General features: G+C 60.2%; 1 protein-coding gene across 1 annotated transcript in view; it reads left to right on the forward strand.

The window, feature by feature from the left end:
- Window positions 1-9,888: 9,888 nt before the first annotated feature.
- HS6ST1 (heparan sulfate 6-O-sulfotransferase 1) overlaps window positions 9,889-13,826 on the forward strand; it is a 34,020-nt gene continuing 30,082 nt past the window's right edge. The window contains exon 1 of the mRNA XM_037849671.1: window positions 9,889-10,644. Within this exon, the coding sequence (XP_037705599.1) occupies window positions 10,118-10,644 (527 nt within the window). The 5' untranslated portion in view covers window positions 9,889-10,117. The remainder of the gene's footprint in view (window positions 10,645-13,826) is intronic.

Here is a 13,826-nt window from a genome sequence, read left to right on the forward strand (position 1 = left end):
TGTGCAGCTGGCAGGACCCTGGGCCTTCTGCAGCCCCCAGACCCAGCCTTGTCACAAACAGCCCAGCCCCAGGGGTACCCAGGGAACCACCCTTTCACATTCTGCACCCCTGCTTGGGGCATAAGGATGTTCTGTGCCCCCATCTCTCTACAAAGAAACCCTGGGCAGCTGGGATGGGGCACATTCAGCTCCTCCACCCTCCTGACCAGGTAGTGACCACTGGGGACTCCCCATCCTCAGACTGCCCTGCAGAGCCCCCATGCCCAGAGACCCCCAAAAGACTGGACCTCCCTCACAGACACTGCCACCTTCAGGCACACCTACTTCCCTCTTATAGTGTTCAAAAAGAAGATAAAAGATGGCAGTAGTCTTTATCTCTCAACAAAGTCTGGCTTTCAAGCCCATTGAGCAGGGGCTCCAAGAGCCTCATTTCCAGATTCTGAAGCTGAAGATTCACTCTTACCAGCCCAAACTGCCTGAGGCAAGCAGATGCCTCCAGCAGGAGGAGGAGATGTCAGGACCAGGAGATGCTAACGAGACGGCTGTATTGACATATTTCAAAAATCATTATCCCCATACATGCACGTGCAAGGGGAAGGCCATGCAAGGAGAACAGGGGTTCCAGGCTGTGGACACAGGAGCCAAGGGACAGCTGGGTTGTCCAGTTCCCCCAAAGCCTGGGCTGCCAGCATGTGGGGAGGAGAGACAACCCTCACCCAGGTTCTTACCAGGCAGTGGGATTGTGTGACCTTGGCCAGGTAACTGATACCAGCTCAGCCTCCGCTCTCCCAGCTGCGAAATGGGACAAGCCTAGAGATCAGCCAAGAGAACTTAATATATTGATGCACATAGGAGACCAGCTCAGGGCCTGCACGTAGTAGTAGCTGGTTAACTCTCATTTTAATACCAACATTAATCTAGTGCTCATGACAGATCAGGCATTCCCTTTAGCCCTTTGCATACATTAGGTCACTGAATCCTCAAGAAGACCCTATGAAAGAGGTCCATCATTATCCATCATGCTACAAGTAAAGGATCCGAGACTCAGAGAAGTTCAGGAACTTGCCCCAGGTCACACAGCTGGTTAGACAAGTGTGTGGGACGTGAGTGCAGGTGGGCTGCTCCAGGCAGCCCTGTTTGACTCTGTCTTCCTATGGCCAAGGCTGAGACCCAGTCCGCATATGGGGGAAGGAGGGTCCCAAGCCCCAGTAACCTCAAAAGCCAAAGTCAGGAGCAAAACATCCACTATGAGACCCTCACCCAGTCCCAGGCTGGCCCAGGACTCCGAACGCAGGCAGCACAGTGCAGACCCCCATCCCCCACCCCCTGCTCATCTTTGCCTTGCAGGTGAAGCACCTGCCTCCCCACCTGCTGGCTCTGTGACCCCGGCCAGTGACCTTGCCCCTCAGTCTCAGCTTCCTCTTCTGTAAAGGTGAATGAACAAGACCAGTCCAGGGTCCCAGGCAGATAGAATGAGACTCTGCCTGAGAAGCCCCCTCAGCCAGAGGGTGCCAGCAGAGCCCCCACCTCGCTTGTGAGCTCATGACCAGCCATGCCTCCCCACCATCATGGTTCTGCATCTCCAGGAGCCGCAGGTCTTCAGTCGGGGACACCTGGGTGGCACCCCATGCCCGCACCCAGCGCACCTTGGCCCGTCCTGTCACCTGCCCTCCAGTCACTGCGGGATTAAATGGGACACTCAGGCCACAAGTGCCGTGCACATCCTCCCCACATCCTCGCAGCCCACACAGAGCTGTCCCCCTCCTGCTGCTCTCCTGACCCCCTCCCTGGCCTCTGGACCCCAGTGGTCACTCAGAACCCTGGGGCTAGGGCCAAGCTTCCTCTGAATGTCAAAGTATCACCAAAATACTCCCCTTTAAAGACAGGCAGTTCAAGATGAAAGTGAGAAAAATGACTCACAGGAGCCTTGCAATAGCAAGAACAAAAGGAAAGAGAGTCTCTGCAGAGCCAGGAGAAAGCGGTCATGGTCAGCCAGGGTTTCACCAAAGGGGGGGTGTGCAGGGAGGGGGGACAGAGCCCTGTGGCCTGGCCCCACAGATGAAACCCCCTCCCAACGGGCTGCCAGCAATGGGGTGGGGGCTGCACAGGCCCAAGGTAGCTCGGTCAGGGCTGTGGAAACCGGGGTCCCAACCACCAAGCCACCCCTAACCTCACCTCTGTGCAGCCCAGAACCCCTGCAAGGCCCGTGACCCTGCCGCAAAAGGCAGCTTCCGACAGAAAAACCAACTGACTGTCACGAGGGAAGGTGGCCCCAGGGAGGGGAAAACTTTGGTAACAGTGGAGATGAGTCGGTTACAAGCCGCTGGGCCAGATAAGGGAAAGGAGGGCAGGGCAATCGTGTGAGAGCAGAACACAGCCTGTGAACTCAATGGACAGGGAAGTGGGCAATGAGAAGCGGGAGAGCAGGAGACAGAGGCCGGCATCCAGCGGGCTAGTGGGGACAGGGCACTGGGTCGAGGCTGTTGGAGGGCACAGACCCCACTTCCCACCCAGCCACGGCTCCACACAGCTTCAGGGGGGCCACAGTGGACACCTTTAACCCTCAAAATGGCCATCAGTGCCCCGTGAGGAGTGTGCCACCCGTGTATCTCCCACACCCTCTCCCCACTGCCCTCCCAGCGGCACGGGATTCCCTTCTGTGCCCCGCAGCCAGCCCACTGGGTTGAGAAAGCAATGGCACAGATCTGTGATGGCCGTCCCCCCACCTGTAGGCCCTCCTGAGACACAGGGCTAAGAGCCCTGAGGTCTCCAAAGGCACCTCCCTTTAGAAGTTCCACGTGTGAACAAGAGGATGATGCCCATGAGTTAACAAGTTGCCCCACTGCTCCCCACCAAGCCATCAGCACCCCAAGTCTGCAGGGATGTGCTGGGGTACAGGCTGGGGTCCAGGGGTGCAGGTGGCCAAGCCAGGATGCCCAACATCAGGGGGGCTGGAAAACACCATACACGCTCCTCCCACTGGCCGCAGAGGGTCCGGGACTTCGGCTACTGGGGAGCCACATTGTTTCAGTCTGAAACGTTCCTATCTTACCAATCTATTTATACTTGACCTTCTTCCCCAAAGGATTTAAGCAGCAAGAGAGGACACAAAGAAAGTGAGAACCCGGAGACAGGCTGAGACACGCGGGAACCGTCCCGAAAGGGTTTGCTCTGGCTGCCCCTCCCCCAGCGCCCCGCGGCCACTCGGAGGCGAGAGAATCGGGGTGCTGAGGCGGCCAGAGGCGACCTCCCCTCCCCAGGGCCCGGCACCAAAGCTCAGATGGACGGAGGAGGAGGGGGGGGGCCAGCCCCCAATGGAGTCTGCGGTCTTTGAGCCGGGCAGCGATTCCCCGGGGGAGCGTCCCAACGTGTCCCCGAGTGCCCCTCTGCAGCTGGGGTGGGGGTGGGAGGAGGGGACACTGCAGAGCCGCAGGGCACGGGACGGCGCCAGCGCAGAGACGGGTACGCCCCTGGCCACAGGTGACGCCCCAGAGCGCGCGGCGGGAGAGGATAGGCGGTTCCCCGGGGGCCCCGGGCCGACTCGGAGTCCCCGGCAGAGGGCACAGGCAGGTGGCCTCCGTGGGGGTGGGGGCGGGGAGTTAAAGGCGGAGAGCAGGGGGAGGAAGATGGGGGTAGCACCGTGCCCGGCGCAGCCCCACTGGGGTCCCCACCCCCGGACCAAGTCCCCCTTGCGCCCTCGGCGCCACGCAGCGGGGTCCGGGCCGGCCGCTTGGACGTGTCTAATCGCAGGCGAGGCCGACTCGGCTGCGACCCCGAGTTCCCGTTAAAAGTTTGTCCCCAACCACCCCGCCGCCCCCTCCCCCACCCCGTCCCCGCGCGTCGCGGGAAGCGAGTCCCCGCAGGAGCCTCCGAGCACGGCCGCGGCTGCGCGCCTCCACCCCCTTCGGAAGCAACAATGGGCGACCGGCCGACAGAGAAGAAGGGAAGCGAGCGTGGAAAAGCTCCCAATTTTGCAATGTCAGCTGCGGGGCGCGGCGGGCGGCTGCGGGGCTGACCCCTGGCGTCCGCCCCCGGGACTGCGCCGGGGTGAGGGGGCGGGGCGGCCGCGCGGGTTGATCTCCTGGTTCTCGGACTCCTGCCTCGCCGCAGGCAGGCGCGGGAGGGAGGGAAAGCGGGTGCGGAGGCTGTTTTCTGGTCAAAGGAAATCGCCTTTCATTCCTAAAGCCGAAATCTTATCACTGGTCCCACTTTCCGGGAGCAAGAGTACAATGGCTTGTTTTTAATTGCTCATCACATCCTGCCACTAGCCATGTTTTTTTTTTTCTTCTTTTCTTTTTCTTCGACATTAAATCAGAGATGATACATTAAAGAGGATTTATAAAGCGAACGTTCAGGGAACAAAGCTGGCCACGGAGCAGAATTGCTGAGATCGATTTTCCCTGCACTCTAGAAACACTCTGCGCTGGGCGCTGCCTCCAGCCACCATTTGGCCCTGTATACTCAGATGCAAAATTAGCAGGAAAAGAGAACCAGCCAGCAAAGCAGACCCGCGGCGTGCCCGCTGCTGGCCCTGCATCTGGGAGAGACCCCGCTGGGAAAACGCAGCAGAGTTTTACCGGGGCGACCCGCTCTGCTCCCCGAGGTGGGCACCCACTGAGGCCCTTCTCGATGGCTCCTCTGGCTTGACCCTGAGACACCAGGCGCTCACCCACAGCCTTTGGGCTTCACCGGCACAAGCGGGGCTTAACTTAAAGTGGGGAGTTGAGTAAAATCCCTGTAGCCAACTAGAAAGAGAATTCCAGAAAGAAAGGGCTTCCTGGCTAAGGAAGACGCTGGCTCTCTGCCATCCTGTTAGGGAGGAGGTTTGATCCGCGGCCCCTCTGGGGACCCCGGCTGGTACACTCCTCACGGGGCAACCACCACTGGACCCTGTGCCCAGCCCTTCTTTCCCTCTCTGGGCCTCAGTTTCCCCATTGGCGAGGAGGGGCCACAGGCCAACCTCAGAGGGCTTTGTTGGCCTTTCTCTGGAACACCCTGAGCCCACAGTCCCCGCCCTCACCAGGAGCCCAGGAGCAGCCCCTCTTAGACCCCTCTCAGCCTCAGCTCCACAGTAGCCTGGGCCTCCCCATCACCCAGGGGAGTGGCGTGGGAGCAGGGGTGGGTGAGGCCGGTCTCTGGGGCCAAACAGCCTCAATGGAATCCCAGCTCTGCTGAGGCTCACATCAGAGAGAAGCATGGCCATCCCCGGAGGATGCCTGGGACTCAGCTGGGGGGGACAGGGGTGCTGGTCGAGATCAACAGAGCTCAAAGCTTACTCTTTCAAACAGGAGAAGTGTCATCAGCCCTTAAAACCAGGGTCCTCACCTTGTGCACCTCAATTCCCTCTTCTGTAAAATGGGCATCGTAGTCTGTGCCCCCTGGGGAAAGAACACGTGCTGGCCACACAGTAGTTCCTGGTTAACAGTGGGTGCATGATTTGCGAGGCAGTTAAGGATTGTCATTTGGGTAAGACACCTGGTGGGCTGGCCCCAGAGGGTCTCAGTGCTGCCTCCAGGCCCCTCAACAGAGACAGATCGGGCTCAGCAGCATTGGGGGGTGTGGTTCAAGTGACGGAGGCAGCTCCAGGCTCGCCACTGTGTCTGACCTGGGGAGACCAGGCCCCCACACCTGGCAAGCCCGGTCCTCCCTGGGCCAGGGACAGTTTTAAAGCAGCTTATGGGACAGACAGGGGGGTTGGGGGGTTCCTGGTCTCGCCCAGAGGTAGGTTGAGCTGGTCCCAGGTATACCCAAGGAGGCATCGAGCTGTTGAGGGCCTGGCCAGGATGGCATCCTCAGATGGATGGACAGATGGTCCTGGAATGGGGTCCAAGGTCACGGCCCTCCCCAGCCCCCACAAGCCGAAGTCCTAGGCCTCCAGCCGCAGTCCAGCCTGCTAATGCTGAGAGCTGGGGGCGTCCACCTGCCCCGTTCCACTTGGACCAGCTTTGGTTCCCAGCTCTCCTCTGAGCTGCAGACTCCACAGTGGACCCTAGTTCACTCTACTGTGTTCAGGATGCTGTGCCAGTCTGTCCAGAGGGGGTGACCCTTCAGCCCCTTTCCAAAATTGCACCCTCCCTCTTAGTTGGGTTTTGCCAGTGGTTCTATGGAGTAGCTTCGAGGAAGGTTTCCGGTGTGATTTGATAAATCTTTGATGTATTGAGATATGATTGACATGCAATACACTGCACATATTTAGAGTGTACAGTTGATCTGTGTGTATGTGCATGGGTGAAACTGACACCAAAACCCCCAAAAGTTTCCTTCCACTCCTTTGCAATCGCTCCCATTCCCCAGGCAACCTCTATCTGTTTCCTGTCACTGTAGATGAAGCTGCATTTCCTAGTTTATAGAAATGGAATGATACAGGGTGTGCTCTTCTTTGTCTGGCTTCTTTCTTTCACTGAGTGTAATTACTTACAGATTCATCCATGTTGTAGTACGTCTCAACGGTTCATTCATTTTCATAGCTTAGTATTCCACTGTAGGATTTTTTTTTTTCCCCACAATTTGTTTATCTATGCACGTGTTGATGAATCTGTGGGTTCTTTCCAGTTTGGGACTGCTACAAATAAAACTGCTATAAATTTTCAGGTAAACAAGTCTTTATATGAGCACACGCTTTTATTTCTTGTGAGCAAACACCTAGGGCTGGAGTGGCAGGACAGGTGTATGTTTAACTTTGTAAGAAATCCAGGCATTTTCCAACAGTGTGAACCATTTTATGTTACACTGTTTTACATCCCCACCTGCAAGGTATCAGAGTTCCAGTTCCTCCATTTGGTCGATGAATCATGTTTCCACGTCCTCAGCCCTGGTGCTATGGGCATGGAATAGCTCACAGATGGGATCTTTGAAGATCCTGTTACGATAAGGCCAAACTGAATCAGGATGGGCCATAAATCCAAAAGACAGGGGTCCGCACAAGTGAAAGAAATTAGGCTCCAGAAGTGGTAGTTACTGGAGGGGAGAGAAAGAGACAGATGGCCATGGGACAGAGGAAGACTGATTGCCAGCCAGCCACCACCAGATGCTATAGACTTCAAAGAAGGCACAGTTGGCTGAGACACTGCTGTTGAACTTTCTAGCCTCCAAAACTGTGAGCCAATAAATCCCTGTTGTTTCAGCCAACCAGTGGGTGGTATATGTCACCGCAACCCTGGCAAATCAAGACACTTCACACTCATCAGCACTTGATATGTTCAGCCTTTTTTGTTAGTCCTTCTAGTAAGTGGGTCCTGGGGTCTTATTGTGTTTTTTTTTTTTCAGTTTCTCCCTAATGGCCAACGCTGTTGAGCATCTTTTCATATGCTTATTTGCATTCTGTTTACCTTCTTTGGAGAAATGTCTGCTCACATCTTTTGCCTGTTTTTATTGGGTCGTTGGTTTTTTATTTTATTGTCGGGTTTTGAGGGCTTTTTATATATTCCAGATAGAAGTCCTTTATCAGATACATGATTTGCAAATATTTTCTCCCAGCCTGGGCCCTCCCTTTCACTCTTTTAACACTGTTATTGACAAACAGAAGTTTTTTATTTTGCTGATATCCGATTTATCAATTTGTTCTGTTCTGGATCATACTTTCGGCGTTGGAGCTACGGAATCTTTGCCCCAAGGCCACAGAGGTCTTCTAGATTTTATTCGAGAAGTTTGGCAGGTTTAGTTTTTACTTTTAGGCCTGGTGTCCCTTTTGATGCAACAAATGGATCTCCAATTGCTCACATATCATTTGCTAAAAAGATCATGTATTTTTCTTTCGTCAGGAAGGGTAGGAATGGAAAAATATGACTAGCTCAACACAGCAGGGACCATCTCCCCAGAAGAGGGAGGTGGCAGCTGGGATGACAGTTTGGGGTAGCAGAGTTAAAGCTGGGACAAGCACAATCACACAACCCCTGCTCCAAATACATGCTGAGCTCCAGCAGTTGGTAACTGAGTCTCTGCTGTCCTGTACACCCGAGGTGATACCTGTGGCCTGCAAGGTAAACACAACCTTCTTCCTCCTTACCTGTCTGCCCCACCCCCTCCTCAAAGTCTGAATGGCACTGCCAAGGTCTGCTCCCATCATACCTGCCTTGGCACCCACTGGCCCCTCTGCCCTGGACCCCTCTTCACTATTCTTACCTGCATACCACTAGTCACCTCTCGGGGACCCCCAGCCCTGGGTGCCCCTCTCCTGGCCCTGCCCACCGCATGGAGGCACCATGTCCCTCCCACCAGCGGTGACTAAAGCATCTCCTGCCAGCAGAGCCCACCCAGGGCCGGGCCCCAGAAAAGGTGCTGGGAGAGCAGATGTGGAAGGTCAGGGCGGGGGGTCTGAGCAGACCTTGAGGACGGGTCTGTGTTGGGCTCAGGGGCGGCCTGAAGGATGGGTGTCCAGGCAAGGGGACTGGCTTGAGAGACCCCCTAACTGCCCGCAACCAGGGCTTCCCACCCCCTGCCCTACGGGCCACCCGCCACCACCTTCCTCCTACAGATGGGGCAACGGTCTGCAGGCAGGGGCCACCCCGTACCAGTCACCCCCCAGTACACACTGGCCCTGCATAAATGTCACAACATTTCTCACCCGCACCCGCAACGTTGAGGCCCCCAACAGGACTGAAAATGCTGTGAGCTGGCACCAGCAGGCAGGTGGACATTTGAACCCAGGCCTGTCAGGTGGACTTCCCCCCAGAGGCCATGCTGCACCTGAGTCCAGAAAACCAGGCCCATCACCCCCACACCCCCAGCCCCACTCCGCCCTCCCACCCCATCCCCCACCCCCTACCTCACCCCCCACCCCGACCCCGCTGTCCCTGTTACTATGAGATTCTAGGCAGCTCACTACACACCAGACCCCCATCTCCTGCTCAGCTGGGGTGCAGCTGAGGGGGGATGGGGGGCTTGGCAAACACAAAATGCTGCATGTACAGGGGAAGGACGGGATACCAGGCTGGGGAGGGGACAAAGGATCCCAATCCCAGACCCCAGGCTCACAGTTCGGTGGTGAGTGGGGCAGGGGGAGGCACACGCAGCAGCTTGGCACGCTGCAGGGCAGCGACCAGCCACCGCAATGCTGGAAGGGGGCATTTTTGGTGGACTCTCACAATCTTTAAAGAGTGCCTCCATTTTTTTAACTTTTTCATTGGAGTATCATAACCCGGAGCACAAGACGCACGTGGCTGGAATTGGTTTCGCAGAGCGAGGGGCCGCAGAAGACAGGCCCGCAGGCCTCTGCGGACATCCCGGCTCCTCTTCCTTCCCTGTAGGGATGGGGGTGGTTGGGGTTCCTTCGGGTGATTGGTCAAAAGCAGAGGGTTCCCGGGTCGCACGGGCTCCCCCCGTCCTCTCCTCCCCACCGCGGCCCCTCGCCCGTCGCCCAGCCCCGGGTCCCAGCGCGCCCTCGGTCCCTGCACGTCCAGCGCCGGCCCTGTCGCGTGGGGAACTTGACAGCGCCCAGCGTGCAAGGTCAAGGGCTGCCCCCTTTTACTGCCCGAGGGGGGGAGGGGGGCGGGGAAACGGGGGGACGGTATGGAGGGTCTCCACCGGCTGCTGCCCTCCCCAACCCAGCCCCACCTGGAGCGAGCCCCCCCTGGCCTCTGCGGCGGACCGAGACCAGGGATCGCGAGCGCCCACCCCCACCCCGCGCTCAGCCCCAGCCAGCGACCCCCGCACTCCTGGGCGGAGCCGGGAACCCGCGCGGGCGGCGACGGCAAGCGGCGGCGCGGCGGCGGGGGGCGGGCCGAGGGGCGGGTCTGGGGGCGGGGCCGGCGGCGGACTGCGGAGACGCGGCGGCGCGCGGGGCGGCGCAGAGCGTTCTCGGCGCGGAGCGGAGCGGGTGGGTGCGGGGGGCGCGCGGGACCCGGAGCCGAGCCGGGGCGCCGGGGGCCGGGGACCCGAGCGGGGAGCAGCCATGGCGCCGCGCAGGACCGGGGCCCGCGCCTCTGCGGGTGGCTGCGGTGCCGAGTAGCCGGGCGGCGCTGAGGCCGGGCCGGAGCGCGGGCGGGCGGTGGTGGCGGCGGCGCCCTCCGGGCCTCCCGGGCGCCCGCGGCCGAGCGCGCCGGGGACCAGCGGGGGCGCGGGGACCCGGCGGGCGGCCTCCCGCCCCGCGCCGCGCCCGGCCCGCCGGCGATGGTGACACATGCGGCGGCGGCGCGCCGGCGGCAGGACCATGGTTGAGCGCGCCAGCAAGTTCGTGCTGGTGGTGGCGGGCTCGGCGTGCTTCATGCTCATCCTCTACCAGTACGCGGGCCCGGGGCTGGGCTTGGGCGCCCCCGGCGGCCGCGCGCCCCCCGACGACTTGGACCTCTTCCCCACGCCGGACCCGCACTACGAGAAGAAGTACTACTTCCCCGTGCGCGAGCTCGAGCGCTCGCTGCACTTCGACATGAAGGGCGACGACGTCATCGTCTTCTTGCACATCCAGAAGACGGGCGGCACCACCTTCGGCCGCCACCTCGTGCAGAACGTGCGCCTCGAGGTGCCCTGCGATTGCCGGCCAGGCCAGAAGAAGTGCACCTGCTACCGGCCCAATCGCCGCGAGACCTGGCTCTTCTCCCGCTTCTCCACCGGCTGGAGCTGCGGGCTGCACGCCGACTGGACCGAGCTCACCAACTGCGTGCCCGGCGTGCTGGACCGCCGCGACCCGGCCGCGCTGCGTACGCCCAGGTGAGCGCCGAGCCAGGGTGGGGGGGAGTGGGGTGCAGGGGATGCACTCCCAGGTAAGCGCTGGAGAGGGGAGATGGCGGGGGATGCACGCCCAGGTGAGCGCTGGGCGGGGGAGTGGGAGGGAAGCGTCGAGCCGGGATCCGAGTGCTGGGGTTATTCGGCGCGGCGCCGTCGGTACTCAGGGCGGCAGGTGTCCCTCCCTCGCGGGTCCTCTCCCAGCCCGGTCTCTGCGCCTCCCCTGTCCCGCCCGGCTGCCTGCGCCCACCCTTTTCTGCCCACCTTTGTAGCTTGCTTCCTTGGGGCCTACACCCGCTGCGGCCGCTCTGCACTCTTTTCCGACGTGGGGTGTGGGGAGGAGTGCGGGGCCATATCTTGTTAAGCTTCTGCCGGTTCTTATGCTTTTTGACTTCTTTGGTTTCATCTACTTTTTTCCGGGGACCCTTTTCTGTCTCCACTCCGCCTCGCTGTCAGACGGGGCAGTGTCCCGGTTTCCTCTTTGGGTTCCCACCTACTTCACTGGGTGTCCTCCCCATTGCAGTTGTGGAAGCTGGTGGGTCTGTTATAGATCCAAGGCTGAGCCCTTGCAGCCCCTGAGTTGTGGCCAGGAAGTGGGTTCCTGGGGGTTTGTCTTACGCCTGGATCCTTTGGTTCTACCTACATTCGCACCAAAAGAGCAAGAGAGGAAGAGAGGGCCTTTTCATTGCACCTGTGGGGCCAGCCCCCACCCACCCCCCAACATGCACACTGTGGCCCGAGCTGGCTGGGAAGGAGCTGCTAGGGGCAGGTGGTGTGCCCCTGGGGCCTGTGCAGGTAAAACAAAGGCGCGAGGGTGGCAGGCCTACCTGCCCTGAGCTGAGCAGGAGACGGCTCTGGCCACAGGGGAACAAAGCTGGCCGATGTGGGGCTCCCTTCCCCAGGAACCTGCCAGCCAGGACAGGAGAGCCGAGCGGGTTGGGGGCACCTATGCAACCAGGCACCTTTTCTGGGGGTTGGGGACACAAGGCCGCCCTGTGTGGGTGCCAGCATAAGAAGGGGTGACGGGACAGCTCCTGGGGAGCACTCTGTAGCCAGAAGCCACGGCATTTGAAGCTGGGGTTCTTTCCCTCATGTTCCAGCTGTGCAGCTCACTCTGCAGGGGTGCCCTGCCCAGCCTCTTCCCAAGCACCCACCTTTTGTTTATTCCAGAGTTTGCCTTGGGACTGAATCCACTGACAGGCTGGCACAGAGACCAAGGGGAGTTGGGTGTGTGTCTGCACGTGTGTTTATCGGTGCTCCATGGGGTCGAGGAGGTGCAGGGGCCTTGCTGTGTTTGGGGGTGCAGGCCGGGGCATCAGGCTAGTAGGAGCTGGTACGCGGTCCGTGGCACTGCTGTGTGTCTGCTAGAGACTCTCCGACTGTCCGGAAACTAGCATCCTAGATCTGGGGAGGGTTTGCCACAGCCCACTGCCCCTTGGCTGTCCCACTGCACCCCTTGCAGACAGCAGCTCTCCGCTCTGCCCTTGCTGGCCTATTGACAAGCTTGGGGTGCAGAGGGCTCAGGGACACCCCTCACCAACCGGGGGCACCCAGCCAGCCGTCTGCCGGGAGTCGGCACAGGGAGAGCATGGAAGGCGGTGTGCAGAAACTGCTTTTTGGGCTGCTGGAGGCCAGTTTGCAACCAGGAAAGTCTTCCTGCAGCCCAGTCTTCTGAGGCTGATTTATTGTTTGGGTCACCAGGATGAAGGTCCCCTGGCCTCTTGGCAGGGCCAGAGGGAGGCACTGGCACCCCTGCCCGGGGGGAGGGGTAGAGAGGATGGAGAGGCAGTGCCACCAGCCTACCCTGTTGCCGTGCTGAGCCACCAGAAGGGTTGCAGGGCCTTCCGGGGATGCCCCCGTGGCCCTCCACTCTGGGCAGCGGGGCTGCTGGCCACCCAGGCTCTGCCAGCACCCTTCCCCCTGGCCCACTTCTCCCTCTCTTTTCAGTTGTAGCCCCCAGATAGATTGCTTTTTTAAATGAGCTTCCTCAAGAAACTGAGGTCATCTCGGCTTTGTGCATACACAAGCCAGTCTGCCGCTGAGGTTTACTGGCAAGCTGCTTCTCCGAGCCCGGGGCTGGGTCGGGGTGCTGTGGAAGTTGGGGTGCTGCAGGGGGCTGGTTGGGGAATTCACCCACTGCAGGCAGTAGGGATGCCTGGGCCTCTGGGACACACCTGGTGTGGGGAGCCTCAGTGTCACCCCCACCACCCCAGGGTGTCAGCACCCACACTCCCCTGCCCTCTCCATGACCTGGTGGGCGTTTGGGTGCCTGGCTGGGCAGTGGACCAGAGGGGAGGGCCTGGCTCCATGGGCTGCTCCAACAGGGCCTTTGCAGCCTGGGCCTGGCGGGAACCCCTTTTTCCTCCTCTCTGCATCCCCAGCACCAAACAGGTGTGGGAGCTTGGGTGAGACGCCCTGTCATGGCCCCCAGGCTCCCAGCTCCCAGCCTCGGTGGTCCTGGGGGTCTAAGAGTGGCAGGCAGGAAGGTTTTCCCGTCCCTGTGCGTGCACACACCCATCACACATAACCGGAAGCCTGGGTCACCCCAAGCTGGGGCATGCACCGAGGTGAGAGATGGAGATGGACAGGCTTTTAACAACTTCATGGCCCGTGGGTGGGATCTTCCTGGTTTGATGGAGAGGAGCAGGGGTCCGCCCATCAGGCTGCACCGGAAGTAGGGCTCCCTGGAAACGGCCAGCCCTCAGGGTTTGTGAGTCCCAGCATCCCACATTCCAGGGTCAGCCCTCAGGGTCCAAGATCTGCTGCCGACTCCAGGTGTCCCTCCTGGAAGGAACGGGATGGACTGGAAGACACAGGCCGGGTCATGCCTGGGCCACCGGGAGGTTGCCCCTGAAGTCTCGGGGGCTTCCTTTGCGGCCATCGAGGGCGTTTGGGGCCCACCTTGGCAGGGCACCAGGGCTCGGCCTGTGTGCCCCCTGCAGCAGACCCCTCGAGGAGGCCTTGGTGGGCTTCTGCCTTGCCGTCCATTACGTGGCCTTGCGGGTTCCAGGAGTCTGGCTCTGATGGCTGCCTGTGCGGACATTGCTTCCCAACACCTCCGGTGCACTCGGCCAAGCTTTCCTTGCTGCCTCTGCCATGTGCCCTTCTCCTCTCCCCATCACCCCCGGCTCCTCCTCCAGGAAGCCTTTCCTGATGGCACCCCGACC

The sequence above is a fragment of the Choloepus didactylus genome, chromosome 9 (assembly GCF_015220235.1).
Source record: "Choloepus didactylus isolate mChoDid1 chromosome 9, mChoDid1.pri, whole genome shotgun sequence".
NCBI lineage: Eukaryota > Metazoa > Chordata > Mammalia > Pilosa > Megalonychidae > Choloepus > Choloepus didactylus.